We start from the raw sequence: 22,526 nt of genomic DNA, 5'->3' as shown, positions 1-22,526 counted from the left end.
TGGACGGGGCCCTGAGCAACCTGATCTAGTTGAAGATGTCGCTGCCCACAGCACGGGGGTTGGACTAGATGACCTTTAGAGGTCCTTTCCAACCCCAACTATTCTATGATTCTATGATTCTATCTCTGCTGCCCACTTGTCCAATCCAATTTTACAGTGTTTGTAGTTTTATACCTCCATCTTCTACTTCAGCCATTCATTGCATCTTTTAATATGCCTAGTTTGAAAGTGCTTTTGTTTCAAAGCTGCCTTTATTGGTTTAGGCTCACAGATCAGAGGGAGTCCCTAGTCTTCGACCAACAAACAGGATTCAGCTCTCTTCTACTGCATCTTTACAAGATACTATAGCGTGTAGCATGTGTTGAGAAATGAGGCATCTTCCTAAGCAGCGCTGGCTTATCTAAAAGCAGCGTTTACAAACAAATCCTTTTTTGATAGTAGGCACACGTTATGAGCTGAGACAGCACTGGGGCAGCATTAAAGAACACTTGTAAAAATTTTAACAAAACAATTTTATCAACAGTAGTGTACCAACAGGCTGATTATGAGCCAATAAAGAGGGTTTATTCAGTAGATTGAATTTATGTTATGCTATAAACTGACTACTAATGTTTCTCAAGTGCGATAGGTTCACCTTCATCTCTTTTTTGCTTCTTGTTTTCTGAGGCAAAATTAGAATTTATTCCTCTTTTGTCGGAAAAACTCTATAAGATAGTATCAGGGTGTCTCTTTAGACTTGTGTAACGTGATTCTTATGCTTTTATGAATGTGTCATAGTTTGGGTTGTTATTTCCCCTCTTCGAACAGTTTTATGTGACAGCTGCTTATGGTCATAAGTCGCCTTTTTGGTTCCATTATAGCAGTAATCTGGGGACCATAGCAACATGTTTTGCTTATGATATATGTCAGTGGCAAATCGAGGTCTAGTCACCATTTCCTTAAATGGTGAGAAATTGTATTTTTAAAAGGGAGAAAAAAGGAGAGATCTTTTTTAATGCTCTTTCCTGAAGATCCCGTAATGCTACTAGAAATAGTAAGAAAAAACTTATTTCAGATTCTTTGTGCTATAGCTTCTTTGTGCATATGCATCATATCAAAAACTAGAATGTAATGGTTACTTTCCTTCTACAGTATAAGAATTGTCAGTATCTTTTGCAGGTGCTTGGAAAAGTACAACTTCTATACAGTGATGAAAATATTTTGCTACATATTTCATTACTTTCATCAACTGAAGTCAAAATGTCAGTGCTATAAATGCTCAGCTAAGTTCCAGCATCGCAATGATTTGCTGTAGAATTCGTAACAGTCACACAGCTTTCATGAAGTCAAACTCCCTTCATTGGGGAAGTTTCTGGATTAATTAAAGAAATGTTTGAACGAAGAGGAGATTGATATGCTTCTCTCCCATCTTGTGCTGGAATGTTACTGTGTCGTAGTCTGTCAAGTATTATCAAAAATACAAAAGCTGGTTTGGATTGCTTTGGTATTGTAAAAGTGAAAGCAGATTTTGTTGTCTGATCAAAACTCTTCTGCTTTGACAAAGCAGTACAAAGCTGCTGAACGTTACTCATGAGCCTTTGTTAGATGTGCAGAAGTATTGGGAATATCATGATAATCCATATTAAAGCATGTTGGTTTTGTCCTATTGAATTAGATATGATGAACTTAATTGTATTTAATTTTCAGTATCTCAGTTGAGGTGGAAGGCATGAGTATTGAAGCTAAATTCACAGTAAAAAGGTATCTGCTTTAATAACTTTCCAGTGTCAACTACTGGCAAAACCCATGCTGTGGCTTCCTCTGAGAGCAGGTTCACAAAGGGTAAAAGTGCCTTTTGGTCCTTGCTTAAATAAAAAATTGCGTAGGAAAAAGTCTTTGCAGTGCGTCTGAGAGCCTGGTGTAGTGACCGAAGCTTTTTCACGAGCAATACCACTAAATCCTATTCTGTGTATGTCTCCTCAGGCTTTTATTGAAGTTCTCAGTTTCCCTGTAATTCTCCATGCCCCACTTTCCCATACAGTCCCTAAACATCCTGCTGGGCTCCTAAGTGTTACCTGGGCTGAAGGCGCTGCTGCGCAGGGTGGCTGGGCTGGGCTGAAGGCGCTGCACAGCTGTCTGCCAGCTGCCCATCTGGCTGACTTTGAGCTTGAAGCTCATGCTGAAGCCCCTTGCCAGCTTAAGTCCTTCGCATCTGTCCAGACAGTGATTTTCATGAAACTTACAGAAACTTTAATTTCCTAACTCTGTTGCTTGGACTAGTTAGTATTGACCACTGTAATAAAAAAATATTACTGAGAGATAGATGGACAGGCAGTGTGATCACTTCCAGCGTGTGCATATGAATATGCACACTTAATGGGCTGCATATGAGTGCAGGACAAAAGCAAGTCACATAGTTGTCCTGTTCTGGCAGTGCTAAACCCAAACCGATGGTTCTATCCGAAATACTTGCCAAAATGTACAGATAATTTATTGAATAATTGGCATAATGCCACAGGGGGAACAACTCAAAGAATGGCAGCTGTGGGTTATTTTCAGTGATACAGGGATCATACGTTGTTGATATCAGTGAATAAAACTGCAGCCTTATTTATCACAAAGATTGGTACATGTTTTTGTTCATTTCCATGGTGGCAGCAATTATTTGATTTATATTATTATTTTTTTTTAATTCATTTGACCAACAAATGATCAAAATCTGCCCCATGCAGTTGTTGCTGGGGCGACTTGAAAATGACCCTTTGGTTGTGTTTGTCGTATACACTTCCAATGCCACAATCGTGAATCTCGTTCCTCAGGACAGTCATCTGTAAAATTATTGTAAACAGCTGTGTGAGGTTTAATTAATACCAGAAGCCTTCAATAAACATCAGTTGCAATTTGGAATGTGCTGAGTTAATGATTCCTGCACTCTGCCTGATGCACGTGCCATTAAATCTATGTGCAAGGTGGCTGGCACATTAATCACATCCCACGAATGTCCCTGCGTGCACAGAGGGAAAGGAAGCTGCAAACAAACAGAAACATTTGACAGGCAATGCACTTAAACATCTCCACTTAGAGACCTAAAGGACAAAGTGCGTAACGTTAGCATTTCACATGGTAGGGAAGAAAAACACAACAAAAAGATAACGAGTGCCTTTGGTACTTTCAAAAGTCAATAAAATAATTTCCCTAAGTAAAACCTTATATTAAATGTGTTGCAGAATCATCTGTTAGTAATTGCTACAGGATTTTCATAATGCTGTTATTTTGTGTTGTATTTGTTTAACCAGAGTTTTTTCTTCAATGAATACTGATAGTCACCAAAAAACCACAGAAGAAGTTATGGAAAGAAAAAAAACCTTCCAAAACAGATGTTTTGGAACAGACTGTGAAATTCTGTTAGCGTACCCTCCATGCAGAACCTGGCAGCATTTAAATTCATGTGTGCCGTGGAAGTGATAAATACGGTTGCTCTAAAAAGGAATAAAGGAAGAAAAAACCCCAAGGCTATAAACTGTGTGCTTTCTTTGTTTACCAAACTTGATAGGTCTGCGTTCATTTTCATGTTAGTTTTGTGTTGTGTGTCAGCACAACTCTGCCAGCTGAATCATGAGCATACCAACTAGAGGCAATGTTGTGACAGTATATTTTAATGAAAGTAGAAGTGCAGGAATAATCTATTCAACCCATTTTGTCCTAATCTAGGTTCTTGGAAGAGTTAATTCTCGCTATGCTATGAGAAAAGTAGTGTGCTACTCCCACCATACAAATACTTGAAATAAATATGTTTATATCCTTGTTTGAGGTTTAGGATAGTAATTTTCTAATTTGCAGTTGTTTCTAAAAAACCCGAAAGCTGGTTTGCTCGGCTTATAAGCAATTTAATTGAACACTTTACATGTCTCATCCCCATTTTCAGCTAGTAAACTTAGGAAAAGCACAACTTAAATGAGGGAAAACCGCGTTATTCTTGATGATCAAGTATTTTACAGCCGATGGGTTAACAATTGCTGTGAAAAAGAACAGTAATCAGTTTCACATCTTCAGTGGGGCTATTTAATACTGTACAGTTAAGTAAATGAGAGCTGTAATTGAAACAAATTTCACTGCTGTATCTGTCATGTCCATTTAGAAAAAAATGCTGAAATATTGTGAATCGAAGGTGTGCAAGTTGGATCTTTGAACCTAAATGTGTAGTCCTGATCTGTAGTAATCTCGCACATAATTGTATTAAATACTGTTCGCTGTTGTGGACTCTGGGACAACAACTGAGCCCAGAAATTCATATCTAAAGTGAATGTCTTGAAGTTTAACGGTGTGAGGAAGACTGCTTTTGTGCATAGGACATAAGACTTGGACTGCGGATCTGTGCAGCACTCCATAACTCTGCAGGTGGCTTCATGCATGACCTTGAAAAATAAATCACCTGTTGATTATTTTTCTTCAAATATTTGTATGAAGATCAAGTCAATAGCACTAATTTTTTTTGTGTTCTGCTGCTGTAAGGCTTAGTGTCCCTGTATCACAATTTCTGAATTATCAAACTGGGATAATATTGTCTCCTAGGCTTGTCTGTTGGGCGTCTTATATTTTGGGACAGGATTGTATTTGTCTACGTGGTCCTAGTGGTGGTGTAGCAGTGATAATCTAAGGACATATGGGTTGAAAGAGAGCTAGTATAAGACTAGCTAGACGAGCTAGTATAAGACTTAGGATATCTTCTGGGACATCTAGATGCAACCATAACACAAATTAAGACTAACGACAATGCTTATTGAAAGTTCAAAACTGTACTTGCAGAGATAATTTCTGCATGAATGACTATGCTGGATGTGTCAGCCTTTTGAAGGTTTTTATGACTGCACTACTGCTTGTTTTTTCTTCCCTTTCAATAACTTTCTCAGGTTTTGGGTTTTGGTGGTGGTGGTGGTGATGGGGAGGATGTTAAGATTGGCATCACTTCTTATGGCCATATTATTCATAGACTGTGGCCATATAAATTTTTTATTGTATTGCATTATTCAAAGCATGCATGGCCATGTCTGGGCCATATATGAATTTGTGATTTGTAATTTTTTTATTTTAGAGATGTGATAACTAGAAAAAGTTCCTCTGTACTTTCAGTGACGTGTGTACATAAATTTATGTCTTAAAGTAGCATTGATTTATTATGGGAAACATAATCAGTAAGGAAATGACTACTCGCTATACAGCTTTACTGAATTATAGTAATAAATAATAACCAGGTATTGCTTTAAAATATAAATTATAAATTGTAATGCCACATGGAAGTGGAGTCTCTTACTTTCTGATGATGCAACAGATAAACCAGGAAATAATCAAAATACATTTGTTTTTCAGAAAAATTCCCCTGATCCAAGAAATGCGATGTTATTTTTTTAATATAGCATAAACAAATATCTGCCACTGTTTAATGCTATATCTTAAAGCATCTTCCAAAGATGCTTTTGAAAAACAAAGTTAAAAGCTCAGGTATGTTTGCAAAATCCTTATCCTGAAATTCTGTGGTGGTCTCATGTCCCTGTAAACATTTAGTTTTAATTTTGCAATACATACAAAAGTGGTAATGGTAACGTTTAGAATACAGAATAGTCCAGTCAGATAAATGGGAGTCAGAAGATACAATTTTTAAGGCTCTTTTCCTGTCTGGCATTCATCAACTCAGTGGACTAGGAGATTCACTTTGTGTGTTTTCTGTTTCTGATTAGATAGCCTGTGCTCTCAAAGCTTGGAGTCTTCTTTTTATTGGTAAGGTTGTACAGCACTCAGCAAAACAGAAGAGGCTTTCTCTAGCAGAGCTTGGGGACGGAAAGTTTAAGAAAATACTTGGGATTATAAGGATTTCAAAACTTTTTTTAAAATTATAGTAATAACCCTCTCTGGCTAGGATCTAGTAAACCTTTGCATTACTGTGAGTAAATCTAGCTGGCATGACTATAGTGGGGCTTGTAATTCTACTAAGATTTGAAATCTTACTAAATATTGTTCATCTTCAAAAAGCTATTATGAAGTGATCACACTTTTAGAAGTTGGGTTTTTTTCATTAAATGTATTCAGACTTGGCAGTAACTAATTATTGAAGTATTGCAAACTGCTTGAAGACAGGCTTGTCTTAGCCTTTCTTGATTCACACCTGGATACTGTGTTCTGATAGAAATCCAAGCAGAAGGGATGTCATCTTTCATTCCAGATACCATAGTTACCATATGCATGGGACTTTGCCTTTGTGTTTTACAAAAAAATTATTATGTAATAACTGAAAAACTCTTTTGGTTTGTATAAGAGTCCTGTGTGAAAACTATGAAACGTTCACTGAAATTGCGTGTTGTTTTGGTCTTTGTCGTTTACAGTGATTTGACAGAACCAAAACCCTCAATGAAACCTCTATTTGTGCATACTTGGGTGCATTCCCACCAAGTTCTCCCTTGTTTTCCTCCTGAACAATGGGCTACTACCCTTGTGGATGATCGCACCCATTCGCTGCTGTGACTCCAGAGTAATGCCTCTAAATTTATTGTGGCTTTTTAGCACCTTAGTTCTTAGTAGTTTATCTGTTGAGTGTTGAACCACGCTGTAGCTGCTTTCTTAGCCTGTGCTGGAGAGACAGCTGGGCTTTTGGCTGGGCTTCACAAAGCATTTTCAAGTGTGATGTGATTCAGCTGTACCACAGCTGATCACTGCAGCTATGCTGTATATGTTATGTTTTCATCCCAAACTGAGACTCAGACCAACAGGGACTCAATTTCTGTGGAAATAGCTGTCATATAGTCAATTCTGTAGCTTATTGAGCCTGCAAATTAGATAGAATAGATGTTGGAGAGCAGGTTTTTGTGCTACTTGTTATCCCTTTGCTCTCACTGCCTAACTGCTGCTGCTGTCGATTAAGTTTAATCCCAAAGCACGTTAGAATTAAAAGACTTTGCATTTTTGTAAGTCTTCCGAAGAAAAGCTTTTCTTCCCCAGTTCTGTGGCAAACATAAGTTGTTATTCGCAGTGGGGTAAATGCCTGAAGCAAGGGAAACGATTGCATGTAAATTGTAAATCTGACTGCAGTGCTGATGCTGACAATAGTAGGCTGTTTTGGATGTATGCTGAGAGAAAGCCCAAATAAAACAGATTTGTCTTCATATAGTCGTACAATAATCTGTACAGACTCTGGAATCTAGAGAGAGGTTGAGTTGTTTGAATATGAAGAGATTTGAAGGCAAAAAGTTAAGTTGTGAGATTTCTTTAATCTAAGAATAAAGGTGAAACAGCTCTTAGGAAAAAAAAATCTCTAATATGTTATTAGCTATAAAAAATAGATTCCTTAGTGACGAAAGCCACAGCTGTACTGGTTAACAGACTTCTGATCCCTGCAATACAGCTGGAATGGTAAGTTCTGCTGTTTGATTTAGTATGACCATATAAGGTAATTTTCAACCTTTTTCTTTTTGGAATTTGCAATTAAACAAAACACCACAAGTGGTGACCATACTGTCAGTGATAGGGAACTGGGTAAGAGAATGGTCACAAAAACCAACTTTGACCTGTTCACAGTCAAAGCTATGAAAATTGTTTTAACGCTCTTCTGTTCAGAGAAGGAATGTTACAAAAAACCAGTCATGTTTCAAGATGTATTAACCTATACTGACTTCCTAAATATAAGTAGTCTGGTAGTAACTGACTTTACTTTTTGTCTAATAGCTGTCTTTCAGTGGTGAAGACTAAGCCCATTTTTCACTTGGTCTTTTATCTTATATTTCACTTATCTATTTTATCTGTAATGTTTTTACATGCATGTGATCAGCTGATGCCTGTTATCTTCCTATTTCAGCACCTCTCGGTGACTTATTACAAACATAGTAATAAAATAATAAGTATATAAACAATGACACTCTTGTACTAAAGGTAGTTCGAGATATAAACTACATGTGAACTTATTCCCATGTGAAGGAATAGCTTTATTGATCGTGCTCTAACGCTTTTCACTAAGGCTCTTGAAATACTTCAGTTAGTAATCTCAGTAATTTAAGCAACTGCAAATGATGGAGAAAATGTCCTTCCACATAGTTTTTCTCTCTCTGTCCCCCCAACACACACACTCTCACACACAGACACGTATGTGAGAGGGAGGGGTTGCGATGAATGTTGCTGGCAATGTTGCTATGAGTATCTGACTTAAAAATCGCCAACAGCTCTTCTTGCCTTTTCGCTAATTAGGATGAACCCAGGGATTGAGAATTTTTCATGCTCTTATCCCTGTCACCTTGCAAGTGTACACTTAATGCTATTTATTTTAATAAGAGGGAATAACAACACACAGAACGGTAAGAAAAAATGTTCGTTTATGCTCTGTCTTAAAAAGTCTAGAAGTACTTTGTCTGATCCTAAAAGTCTAAAAATAATTAAAAAATAAATTATTTGGTCTCTTCTTGGTCTTTAGAGAGGCAAAGGCACCTGTTTTGTCACCCTGAAAAGAAGGATAAGGAAGGATCTTTTTGCAGTCTTTTTACTACCTAATATAGAGAAGGTGGAGCCGACTCCTGCCAGATACATGCGGTGAAAGGGCAGAAAGCAGGAGGATGGGACAACTTAACCTTCTGTGAGTCTATGAAATATCTCAAAAGAAAAATGGGGGCGTTAAGAAAGCACCTTATACTGTGTTTTGGCTTTCTCAACGTCCTTACATTTCAACATAGACTTATGAAAAAGCTTTTGGAAGCTTTTTGGTAGTTGGGGAGAAGGTGATAGGGTGCAGCATACGCAGTTAGTGGTATGAAGACTGGGTCGCGTATGGAGAAAGTCACTAATTAACCAATTTCCCTTGGAAGCCTCTGAAAGAAGATAACTTTGGTGTTTTAATTTGGCAGGAAGGTCTCAAGGAAGTTTCAGAACTTGAAAAATTGCTTTAAAATGTTACTTTATAATAGTAACTGTCTCTAGGAGTAATGATGTGATGGCAGTTGAAGGCTGCTATGGGAATATATGTCCAGGTAACTTACTTCTTCATTATGAATTAATGTTAAAGTGTGCTACTTGGCTTGTAAAGATTTTTTATTTGCCTGATTTGCTATGATTGAGAAAAAGGGACAGGTATTGAGTTCCAGAAGTCCTTTTCCAGTACCTGGGCACCTGGAAGTTTGTCAGTCTTTCCCATTTGTGTTAGTTAGCTTAATAAAAAGTAAATTAAAAGGATTGCCTTCCTTTTAAGACTGCCTCTTGCTTAGTGCCACAGGCTGTCGCACTCATAGCAGTGCTGCTGGGTTGTTGTCTGTTCCAATGCCAAAGACCAAATTAACTATGCGGACTCAGACATATCAAGCAGTATACTAGGTAACACATTTGCAAAAGCAAAATTAATTGATACCTGGACATCAATTCTTTTAAAGTGACTATTCTCAGTAAGGTTTTGAAAAGAAAGTATTTGGGCAAAGGGGCAAATCTCCTGCAAGCAGTCTTTCTTTGCTGGAGAACACGACCTCCCTGCAGAGGGTTTTTGGTTGTACCTGGGAGCTGGGATCTGTGTCTCAAATGCTGTGCTGTACATGAATAGCAACAGTAAATCTATGGCCAAAAGCAGCCAGTGTTTTAAATATCTAGCAAATGTTGCCAAATATTTACAGCTGTTTATTATGTAGTAAAATCAAGTGTCATTTTATACTTCTTTTTGTGTAGAGTAGGCTTAATATGTATTTTTGTGTGAAGATCTGCTACACTTTTACAGAAACAGTTACACTGAAGTTTTGCATTTAGCTTGCTTTGTATAGTATGCTATACTTTATAGATCTAAAATTCACATTACAGTGTAAAAATTTTTTTCCAGCATTTTGTCACATTAGTTCATTATAAAGTGTCTATTGATATAGTCAATGCAGCATGAAATTATATTTGAAGTATCAACTTATCATTTTAAGAAGTGGTTTTATATTGGAAAGAACATTTTATAGTGGTTTTTGATATCTAATACCTTTAATGTTACTAAAATTATTTAATAAACAAAGGTATGTCTTTTGGAACAACTACTTTACTTTGGCAACTAGAATTCTAGAAATAAAGTAGTGCAAGCTAGGGAAACGTAACTGAGATGAAGTTAAATGACTACTAAGTGTAAGTAGCCTCTTCCAGTAGGATGCTGTTTTGTGAGAAACCATAAGTTGTCTACATTACTGCACGGAAAATATTTATGTCTGTGATTTTAAACTTTTTGCAGACTTCCGCTGCATCACTGCAAATAAGATAAAATACACTGTCTTCTTATTATATTTAATAATTTTGGAAATAATTAATTCATATTATGAAGGATGTTTTGCATCAACACAATTGAAAGTACTCTGTAGAGTAAAGAGAAGATACTACTTGTCAACATGGACGTCTAACTTCTGCTTCTGGCAAAGATGCTAATGTAGAGTCAGAACTTGGATGTGTTAAAAATGGATCTCACTGCATATATGCAGTTAAATGAGCAGCTCACAGAAAGAAATGGATTTAATTATTCCAACCTTCCCAGCTTTCCCAATTAATTGGTTGCCTTAGTGAAGGTTTTGGGTTCTTCTGGGTTTTTTTTCCCATTATTTCAAAATATGTACTTGTGAATCCACAGAGAAAGTATGCAAATGTTAAATTTGATCAGATACACAATTTAATACTGGTTTTGGTCCAATCATAATGTTACTTGAACATTCAATCGCTGTGAATGTCTGGGTTTGTAACTAGAAAATTCATGGATCTTCTGAGCAGTAAAGTGTTATTGTCTAAATAAGATGGTAGATATATAACAGTGTCTGTTTTCTAAACACGTAACAATGCTGTGGGCAGTGGACTAGTAAATTCAAACCTCAAGAAGATGAAGCTTTTCTGTCGGAAATGAGATTACCTTTGCTATGAATTCAGTTTTACCTCAGTAGTTACATCAGCAAGTTTGGGCGCAAGTTGTCTCATACCAGTGAAATGGTCGGTCTGAATTCTGCTCGCCGTGCCCCCCTTTCCCCCCTGCCCCGCCCCAGTATTTGAAGAGTTGGAATACTGGAGATAGGGTCATTTAGGTGTTGTCTTCTTCCTGCTGTTTACATGCTTTTGGCCAAAATACACTTAACGTGGTGATGTGCATCTTGCCTTGAAATGAATAACATTTGATTTTTAAAATATGTAGAAGAGCTACTTACAAAGGAAAACACAACTCGGACAATAGCTGAAAGTAATAACATTTCTATGTCTTTATTTCAGTAAAAACTGAGATTCATTTAACTTGAGATTCAATTAACTTGACATTCAATTTACACAAATTCTGTTTTACTCTAATACGTACCTGTCAGTAACATTAAAACATACTTTTGTAGGTCTTGAGAAATTTGAGTCAAAGATAAGTATTTTGTATGGCTATAGCTGAAAAATAAAACTGAATCGGTAGATAGGAAAACATAAATCAGTGCAGTAAAGGACTTTGTGTTCTCTATTCATGGAACCTTCCCCTCCTGTATGCCTTTTCCTGCCTTAGCCTGCGTATTTACAGTTGTTTCATTGTATACTTTCTCTTGGAAACTAATATAGTATATGTAAGGGCTTGATGAGGATCAACATTTCTACTTAGTGGTGAGTTTCAAATGAAATATCGAAACGTTTTTTTTTGTCAAAGCAGTCAGATTTCTTTGCTCAAGCCTGTTCGAGAGATTTCATGCCACACTTCCAAAAATGATAGAGGTACTGAGGGACGAGGGTGGGAAAAGCAGAAATCAGTACAATACCCAAGAATATTTAGGCTTTGCTAACGTGTTTGCATCAGGCAAGGGGGAAGTCATCTCAGAGTTGTGATCTGCGGTGGAGTTTGCATGTTCCTTACTGTTTCTTAAAAAAATGGTTTCTTTGCTGTTCGAATGGTGCTGGTGTTTGCAAGAGTCACTGCTACTGCTCGGTGCTTTGTACCTGTATGTGCTCTGGAAGAAGATTGCTTGATGTCACACTTCAGTGACATCCTTCTTGTGGGCCCAGCTCTACTGCATAGTCAGACTTTCCGAGTCCCCTGTCTGTTTAAGAGAAAGATAAGTTGATAAAAGGAAGTAACAGTAAGGAAATCAACCTCCCAGTGAGAATAGTGCCATAATAAATCTATTTCTGAACAGCTGGCCATGCATGAGTTTTGAACTTACCTGGATATTTGTAGCTGCAAAGCCCAGTGAAAAAACATGACTTACCTCTGATATGTTATTTTGGTTTACAGGAAAAGGCTCAGTGCTTTCAGAAGGCTCTTGCTTCCCAAGCAGATAAATCCACGCAGACAGAACTCGTAGGCCATGATGTAAGTAGCTGTATCGAACAGTACTTTTTATCATCTTTGGGGGTGTTCAGACTTCTGTCAGCTTGTTTGCCTCTGCTGCTGTTGTGTCCATGCATTGATTTAGTGGGATTTACAGGAACACCATTCATCCTTTGCTCTTAAATGTTTCTAAAATACCTTCTGAAACATGAGAAGATTATTACAACTACCTGCCAGCATTCCAATGCCCTATTAATTTTATGTTTTACAAAGAGCTGAGAATTAACATAAGTGAATGTGGAGGGATATGTATTAGTGGATTGTAATTTTTTTTCAGTATTCATTTACACGCTTATTGACAATTTAATGTGGTTATTATGTTTGGCTTTTGGAAGATAATGGAATAAATACAATTTTGCCAAGTGATGTTGAAATTCTGTTTCCTGACGAGCATCTGTCGGAATTTCTGCTGGAAGGTGAATTGATAGCATGTATCCTCATGCAAGAACATTGTCAAGGAATATTCCTTAGCTGTAGAAATATATTTTTTTCCCCCATTTTTTAAAAATGAAAGTATTCTGTCTGTGGGACATTGGTCGAATATGTGTAAGAGAGTCACTTGTTTATATGAGCCTTCTTCAATAAGCTTTTGATTAAGAATGCCACAATGTGGAATATTTAGCACAGTTCTGTTCTGTGATTCGAGCAAAATCTAACAATACTTCTTACCAAAGACAGTTCTGCAAAATAAGGCTGTGGTTCTGCATTGGTGTATATCAACATGCTGCTTCAAGTTTATAAAAAGAACACTGGAATTAAAGAAGGTTTTGAAACCTTCCTTTCAGTATGTTTTAGTGGAGCATTAAAGTTTTGTCTTCTGAGTCTTCGGGTAGTCTTCTGAAGATAGAAACATAAAAATTTCACGTTTTAATCTGAAAAGTTCTTGAAGCAAACTACACTTTGGTGTTTTTCCAGACTGTCTTTTAAGCTGATTCAAGCCAGGAGTACTAACTTTTTTTTAAAAAGTAAAATGCTTTGGACAAAAATGTAGTTATAATTATTATTTTTATAGGTATTACTCAATACTTGTGGGTTGTTTTTTTTTTCTTTTGAGTATTTTTTTTATTTAGGGCAAATAAGTCTGTATGTTACTCAGTGTACCTATCTGCACTAATTTCTTGTTAGTGGATTGCCAAATATGAACCCTGATGTTCTACTGTGTCTGTGAAATAATGTCTGTTGGAATTTACTGAAACTGTGAGGTGTATATATTAATGGTGAAACCCCCATAATATTCAAAAATACTTGAAAACATTTTTGTATGTTGCAATGCTATATCCCTTTCTTCTGGGACTAATTATCCTTAACAGCTACTTTATTACATCTCAGATGTTAAATTGAAGTCTTTACCAAAAACGAGAATAAGCAATTTGCGGGGTTGCTGGTGTGTGTGTGTGTGTGTGTGTTTGTTTGTTTGTTTTTAAACAGATGTGATTTATGTATTTGGTTGTTCTCCCAAATCAAATATGTGTTATCTCATGCTGCAGAGATCCATGCTGTTAACGGATATTTTTTTTTCCTTTTTCCAGTCTGTGTTCCCTTGCAGTTTTTGGGGGGAGGTCTTCTGTCAGTAAAGTAGATGATTGCTGATTCTGCAATAAATTAGACCACCTTCCCCCAAACAGATACAGTTTTCTGGCTGAGGTCTGAGTATTAAAGATAATAATAACAATAATTAAAAAAAATCCTTTTCTTTAGCAGCATTCTCTTCAACATTAGTGGAACACATTTTTCAACCTTCCCTGTTAAAATGCCTCTACTATGTCATGGTTGCAACCATATATTTTCTTATATAGGGTGATGTCATGCAAGAACAAAAGGAAATGTGGAATGTTTTTGTATGGAACAACACATCCACCTGTATTTATCTTGTACAGAGTACTTGTGAAAATTGCATTACAAGCAATTGATTACAGAGAAAGTTGAACTGATCTACAGGAACAAGACATGCTTACTATGATCATCATGAAGGGAATTCAGTGAAGAAGAATGTGCAAATAAATAGTATTAACACCTTTCGCAATATTCTTAAAAACTTTTGGTCACCTATTTATTAGGTTATGCAGCTTTTCTTCAAAGGATAGCTATTACAGGTAACGATAGGTTCAACCGTGTTTCTGTTGAAACCAAGTGGCAATTACATTTGTATTCTTTGCTTTTACATGAAATTTCAAAGAGCAGGTTGTAACCCTGGCAAGTAGTATCTGTACATCATTTTATTCAGGATGTGCGTAAGTGTGTATAACTACAAGAATATTGTGCTAATGTGAAATTAGATTAAATAGAAAAACACAAAACAGATCAGAGAATGCAAGATAGAATTTTCACCCCATTAGCCACACATTTTGAGAATAGCGTACCTTGAATACTTAAGATATCTAGTTTAACAGGTAAGCAGAAAATTTAAGTTCATTCCATCATCACTACAGATTTGCTGCTGTAATTCCAAAAAAACCAAACAAAAGTAGACACCTGTTTTATTTCTCCTTAATGCAACTTTAGAAGCTAACAATAGTCAGATAAAAGTGTTATCAGGAATTTGCGTAGCATTATTTCATCAACGTTGTACAAATATTGATATACACTTCAGAATGTAATCTTTCAGAAATCCTTAAGTTAGTGCTTCTGTGAATAGTTTGTTTTATATTCTTTCATATTCTTTTGTTTCACTGTATAAACTTAATAGTTGCCTATTTTGCAGTGCAAAAAAACCTGAGACAGGTTAGGCTCCAGAAGAAAGCAACGCTCTGTTTTGTTTGACTTCTGGACAATGTCTCCAGTAGTTGAGAGACTATTCTTTAGCCTTGGAGTTCATTTAGAGGCATTGTCAAAAGTAAATGGAAGTTCTGACTGACTCAGAGGAGGAATGAATCCTTTTGTCCATAGGGTGTACGGTAATGAAAAAAGGCTAGTGGCTAGTCTATATTCAGGAAGGAATGGGTGAAGAAGGAAGAAGGGCAATGTTTCTAAGCAAAGAAGTGTTCTTGTCTCTGTGGAGCTGCTCTGAAAAAGTTTAAACGGTGTTGACTGAGTGTTTTGGGTAAGTATTTGAGAGGTTACCAGAATGGAAGTTAATATAGTGTATTTTATGTTAGCGGATATAACATAATTACAGTCAGATTCTGGCTGTCAAGGTGATCAGCAAAGTTTGGATCATGCAGTCTCCTGCAGTATCTGTAAATTGTTGGGTAATAGTTCTGATAGATTTCTCTGTTTTCTCCCATGCAGCACACTGAGATTTTTCAACTGAAATTGCTTTAGAGTACCATATTAGCAAGCAAGTGGAAGCTAAAGTCTGTAGCAGTAAAGATAATGTTTCTCATAAAAAACTGTTTGAACTGGAAAGCACACTGCTTAATCTCTTGTCTGTATTAAAATGATCTAATATGAAACTTAATTATGGAATTAAAACATAAAGTTTAAAATAAGTTTTGATAAAGAGGAAAAGGTCTTCCATGATGAGAAGTGCTGCAGTTTGCTTAAGTGATTAACATGACTGCTTTGCTACTTGACTAAATTGAAAGTAAAATATCAAGCCAGCTGCTATGTGTATGCAAGGGAACACATTAGAAAGCAATCCAGGTTTCTTAGAAAGCTAATTGCTTTCTACTGCAGAATGTCAAGGGATCTCCACCTTGTGATAGTCCTAAATTTATTCTGTTTTCTAATATGTGTACTGAGAATCATTTAAAACATGTTGGAAGTCTTGCAGAAAGAGCCATGTGCGCAACAGATTGATGTGGGAGACTGCTAAATAATAAATGATTACTGTGTCTTAAATAATCAATGACAATTTAACCTCCTTCACCTTCCTTTGTTTGCAAAGCCTTATTTTATTGAGAGATCAAGGAATAGTTTCTTCCATGTTGATCAGGTTACTAAAACAGACCAGAAGATTAATAGATACAGTAAACTAGCATTGCGACTGATTACAAGATCATGTTAAGCAATACAACTCTGGTAATGGCTGCTAGCTAAATAGGTAGTCCAAAGTATCACGCAGGCATCACACAAACACTCTGCAGCATGTGCCATTGCTAATGAGTTTTCAGTAAACTGTGTCTCAAAAGCAGAATTAAACAATCACAGTACAGTTTTCTATTTCTGTCACCAAAAGAAGTCTGACTCGGTACCGCTTTGTCAATCTTTATCAGTCTTTGGATGAAAAAAATCTGTACTTAATATTATTCTGCACGGAGTAGAAATACCTAAGAGCTGACATGATTCCTACAGTGTCTTTTCTGTGTTTGCCTTGTGCTGATATTATAGGTTTCACATCTCAGAACTGCTATTCTGTTTGTTCTTTGTCTTCCATACTGAGAGTAAAGCTGATGTAAACAGGTTTTTGACTGGTCCTTAACTCATTCCCCATTTAATGAGAATCCTTTCCAGTTTAGTTGTCCTTACATTTTGTATTATGCTTCTAGAGTCTCAGACAACAAACTTGTGTGGTATTGCTCCCAATCTCCTTACTGTTTGGTTTGCATAGCTACAAACAAAAATTACCTTTCCTCGGCAATCACCAGCATTGTGTTTACAACAGTGCTGGGTGATACACAAATAGGCACTGACTCTGAACACCTGTACTACCATGCAATATTAAAATTAATAGGTATCCATACTAATACATTTTCAGGTTATTTGTTTTGTAGCTTGCTGTACATTACCTTGGACAGCACGCCTCTGTTTTCCTCTCCAAACCTGGGCACTGCTTTCTGCAGAGCCTCTGTGTTTCACTAGGAGGGAGCAGAAGACATGGGGGTGGATGCTCTAACTATTCCCCTCCACCTCCCTTCTATGCTCCCCATCCTCCCTGGCAGCCAGCCAGCATGGTTTATGGATGCTGTGAGGAACCATGTTGCATTGTCCTCTACTTTAGGAAGGCAGGGGAACAGAATACTAAAGTACTTGAATTTCTTGAACTTCCCAGTTTAATCTAAATATATTCCTGCCCACAGTATTGCATAGCTTGTTTCAGTGTGAAATGAAATGTATTTTGCCAACTGAAACAGAAAATACATCCTGCTTCTGCCTCCCCCCCACCCCGCCTTGGAGACTGATGTCCACCTGCTATTGTATGTTACTACTAGATTATTTTTCTCCATTTATTTCTTATTTTCTCTCTGAGTTTGTTTTCTAATGTATACAGTGTAATAATGCAAACTCATGCCTAATATACCGTTCTCTAATGCAAAATTATTTTTAAAAAATAAGTACCTTTAGAAATCAAATAAACCATTAGCCATTTCAGTCTTTGCTTTGACTGTACTTCTGTGTACCTATTCATATCTGGATATCCAGGTTGTTCTTGGCATGGTAATTCCTTTCCCACAACTTCCTCTAGCAATCATTTTCTTTTCTTCTCATGTCCAATTTCCTTTTTTTAGTATACAATTTCAAAATACCATTTCAAAATCTACATGTGTTTTAGCATGTCCTACTTGTGCAAATTCTGTCAAACTTTTCATCCATTAATAGTGAAATTTATGGTGAAACTTTTTTGGTTTTCATGACTGCCTCCCACCAACCCTTACCAAACATACTGCCTCACCATCAAAACCCTTAGGTACTTGCTGTTTCAATTCCATTTAGCCACAAAGTCATGATCATGAATGAATTGTTACACCTAGTACTGCTCACTACAGGGATGAACAGTTCAAGTTACCGGTGCTGAACTTGCTGGAGGATGCTTGCTTGTGCTGAGGGTTTGGTGTCTGTGGTGCTATACAAAAAGTGATACAGGTTTTCACGTAAACGAACTTCAAAAGTAACTGGGTTCTGGAACAGAAACTGAAACTTGCTGTATGGAAAAGACAGGCTTCCACTAATCACTTTACTTCAGTGGCTGATTGTCAACAGGTATTATGCATTTCATTTTGCCATCTCTAGGTATAAAGAACAGTAAAATTTACATTCTGTAGTGGTGCTCAATTAGTATGAATGATCTTCAGTTTTGATTTGTGGAATGCGAGTTGGCTTCTGGCTGCTTGAATAAATAAACTGTGTGCTGTTTAAATACCTGTAGTAATGTGTGGCTTGATGGTATAATAGCTGAGTTTCCTCGTAGACCAGAACTTAATATAACACTGTAGTCTCTGTATCTTCAAAAATATTGTTTTCCTGTAATATAGTCTGCAATAACAGTGCAATGTTTTTCTTGCCTTTTAAGTTTTCAATCATTCTACTTATTCTACATTTCTCTGTCATAAACTTCTTCTGTCTTTGTACCTGCAGTTATGCTGTTGCTGTCTTGCTTTTAAAGTGCAATAAAATATGAGGTACTTAGAAACATTGACCAGACTTACTGTCACTAACTTTTGCTTAGCTGTCTTGGGGTGAGGGAGAGAAGAAGGGGAAGAAGTAAAGGAGGGTATTTAGTTATTACTACTTATTCATCCTAGAAATTCTTTTTTTTGAAGATAGTGCTTTTCCCACTTTTTCTGCTTTAGCTCGATCACTGTCTTCTCCTTAGAGTTCTCCAGAAGTTTACTTTTTCACTTAAGCAAATCCATTTAGACATTTTGTCTCATTTCTTATTTTTACTTTAATTTCTGTGTAGTACTGAGTGAGTGTGAGTATGACTTACCAAAATGTTATTGCAATAATCTATTTTCAGCATGTTATAGTTACATTGTTTCTATCATAAAGACGCGACCAGGCAGTTCATGACATCTCAAAGTATTAATTAAATGAGCAGTTATCCCTAGAATTAATAACATGTTTTTAAATTAATAACATGTTTTTACTACATTCACTCTGACTTGTTATGCTAAGGATAGAAAGAAGTAGGACACTGACAAACAAGACCTTTCAATAGATTTTATTTGATTGAAATTAAAAAACAAACCTTGTCCCACTAGATTATACCTTGCTGACTCTGTTTATGCATTATGCTGAATACTAGCAGTCTCCTATTTGTGAGGCCATAAAATTATTTGGGAATATCATAGCAGCACTGAAATCTTTTGAATTTTGTTCAAAAGAATGAACAGAGAATTTAGTAAAATGCTTTCAATAATAATCAGAAATTCTCAAACATAGCAACGTTTTGCAATAGGCTTTGAGTATATTTTCTTAAAAATGATAAAAACTTGGATTCATCTTGAAGAAAAGATCAACAAGCAAAATTCAAAAATGGGGCATGGATAACCACTGTATTATAAAGCAACGTGTATGTTTTTTGTCATATTAGTATGTTTAGAATGGGAGCTTTTTAATGCAGAATGATCTAATTACACAGTTTTATCATAACATGGCAATGTTTTCATGTTGTGTGCATGCTGCATGTAGATTCCCTCTATTAGCATAAACTAGCTCATTCTGGTGACCTTTTTCCTGTACAGACATGGCATCTGTTGTACATAACTGTTTTCTAACTAGAACTGTGTCATGCACAAGCTGACGAGTCATATTTCTGGTTTTGTATGCATTGTCACTTAATTCCTTGTTACGTTGATTGTTGGTGTGAAAGAAGCTTTATTATGACATGCTGCCTGCATGACTGCATACAGCAGAAATGATCATTTTGCATTTAACTTTGTGTTGCCGTCAAACCATGCATCTTTAAGATTTCATTTCATTTCTTTTTCTTTTCTTTCTTTTTTTTTTCTTTTTTTTTTAAAGGCCCTGTGGAATGCTCCATGTTCTGAAGGCTTAGTTTACAAACCTATCAGCATCTCATTGGTTCCATCATTATTAAATTAAAAAACAACATCTGGAGACTCTGCACTTACGGATTTAATTAAATACTGCTGTATATGAAATGAGCTGCAAGTTACCCTTACTGGCAAAATGCTACTTCTTAATATAACATTTGTATTATCGACAGTCCAACATGACTTTTTTGGCAGTAATATCTTCATTATTAAATATATCTATGAATAAATTATTAGTAAGCTATCTAAAAGTTATTATCTGAAATAAAACTCAATTATTCTTACCATTTTGTGCAATTTATCATCCATTGGTGATTCACTACAAGTAAGAAAATACTTCAGTGATGCTTGTCTCTGAGATTGAAAAAATCCATCTTCAAGATCTGGAAACTTAAGGAAACTATTAGTTTTTTAAAACCTGTATTTTTTTTGTCTTCCAGTAATAATACTTTTACACCAGTTGTGAATACAGGGTCAGCACCTTTAAATATGTGCTCTATTTGATGAATGTTCATAATTATGTATGTAATTTTCATGTGTGATTCAAGAGACATTTCTGCAGGGGATTTGGTAAGCTTTTACAAGGTCAGAATTTACCCAGCTTTATCCCAGGAAATGGGAGAGCTGATCCTAAAAACGTACACTGTGATTTTTGAATCGATTCAAATTATAGCTTTACTCCACTTTTTATCTTATTTTCTGAGTACTTCAGCTTCTAAGAGACATTGCTAAGACAGCACCGATACATGTGAGCAAAGTGAATACTGTGTTTGCTGGACATGACTGTGCTACTTGAGTGGATAGTTGTTGTCCAAAGCTGGGGGTGTGTGTGTGTGTGTGTGTGTGTAATTCCTGGTTTATGACTTTATTAAGCAAGAAATCAGGAGCAAACTGGAGAGTTCACCACAAACCCTGTCACCGCTATTAGTTGCTTCAGTGTTCCCTTACACAGGATGACTTCATTCACCCGAGGATGTACTCTACACCCACCCTTACCAGGTAAGATAAGAAGGTGCTTGTGCCATCAGTATTCTTAAAGCTTTCCTGCTAATACCTTTTTTTACTAACAAGAGACAATACTTGAATCTTGTTACTATGCGATTTTGATTGGGCCTCATAGTATATAATAATAACAGTTATTCAACTGGAGCAACTGTTTAGCACCTGTGGCTTTAATTTCAAACAGAGGACATACTACCCTCATTTAAAAATGACATTTCACCAGTTATTCTTAAATGGATCTGAACTGAAAATAAAAGCAATCAGCTCAATATTCATGCAAGTCTTTAAAGTGTATGAGCCTTCTTCACAGGTGATGTTGCACTACGTTGGCTGATTCTGTACCACTTAACATTGTGTTATTGTTTATCAGTCTTACATAATCTTTTCTTCTTTTGTTCATAACAGCCATCTTCAGCATCCTCTCTCGCCCTTTCAGTCAGGCTTCCTGAAACTTCTTTGCGTGTATAATTCATAGTTCTTATTGTATTTGCTGGAATTAGCTTGAAAAACCAATTAAGTAGCAAATACATAATTTAAAGAAACAACAGAAATGGGCATGTGCGTATTATCCTTTTGAACTTCACCTTCCTTCTTGAACTTCATCTGTTGCCATTCTTCCATCTCTTCCTTGGTACTAGAAAATCATTTCTGCATAGAAATGTCTACCTCTTGCTGTCTGTCATGCTTTCTTTTTTCATCACCATCTTTATTACGATAATTCAGTCCATGTAGGATACTGTTATCTGGAAGAGGATAGAGGGAACATTTAACACTGTGATGCTTTGCTTAAAGAAATACATCTTGGGAATGGAGAGAGTTGTGAAAAAACTGTATCAGGCAGTGAAAGAAGAAGAGTGGAAGAAAAAAATCATTTCAGGATTCCGATGAGAAGAAAACTAGCTTCACTTCCTAAATGAACAAGCTTTTTACCTGTTCCTCCTAAGTCTATGAAAGAATACTTAAAATACTCAAACAGCTGGTGTATTTCTAAACCTGTCACCTGATAGAGGTGTTGCTAACAGCTGTCATTTCAGTGCAAAACTGAACACGGCCCTTTGACTTTGGGAGTAAAGAGCATAAGAGTTGGGATTTTAACTTTGCCAGGAAATCACTCATCATTTCCAGTACCTTTTTTGCAATTTCTTTGTTTTACTTTCATTTATTTATAACCTTACAAAACAGTATGAGCCAAAAAGAAATTGCTCAGGTTTGTTTTTTTGCTCACATAGCATTCAAATGGTCTGGAAAAAAATTGTGATTGACAAGTAATAGTCAGACTTCAAGGAGACACGATCAGTGGGGGCAAAGCCCACGCTTCATATGCATAGACAAGAACTTAGTCTAATTAAAGTCTTAACAGTCTGATCAAAGATTTTTTTTTTTTATTATTCCAGTTGCAGTGATACTAGCACATCTAGTTCAAAAAGTCAAAAATTAAATGTACATAAAGTTCCTAGTACCTACTCCTTTCTTTGATGTATCGCGCACTCTTGCACAGCCTCTCTTGTGAAGGTCAATGGCTTCAGGTCAGTCATGGGAGTAGTAGCACTGCAGTAAATCTGGTATCACAA

The 22,526-nt window shown here is 36.4% G+C and overlaps 1 protein-coding gene across 1 annotated transcript in view; it reads left to right on the top strand.

The window, feature by feature from the left end:
- CCSER1 (coiled-coil serine-rich protein 1) overlaps positions 1-22,526 on the top strand; it is a 670,454-nt gene that overhangs the window by 373,893 nt on the left and 274,035 nt on the right. The window contains exon 9 of the mRNA XM_009329761.1: positions 12,203-12,268. Coding sequence (XP_009328036.1) covers positions 12,203-12,268 — 66 coding nt within the window. The remainder of the gene's footprint in view (positions 1-12,202; positions 12,269-22,526) is intronic.

Source organism: Pygoscelis adeliae, unplaced genomic scaffold, assembly GCF_000699105.1.
Source record: "Pygoscelis adeliae isolate BGI_AS28 unplaced genomic scaffold, ASM69910v1 Scaffold67, whole genome shotgun sequence".
Lineage (NCBI taxonomy): Eukaryota > Metazoa > Chordata > Aves > Sphenisciformes > Spheniscidae > Pygoscelis > Pygoscelis adeliae.
This window is presented reverse-complemented; position numbering and strand designations above follow the sequence as displayed.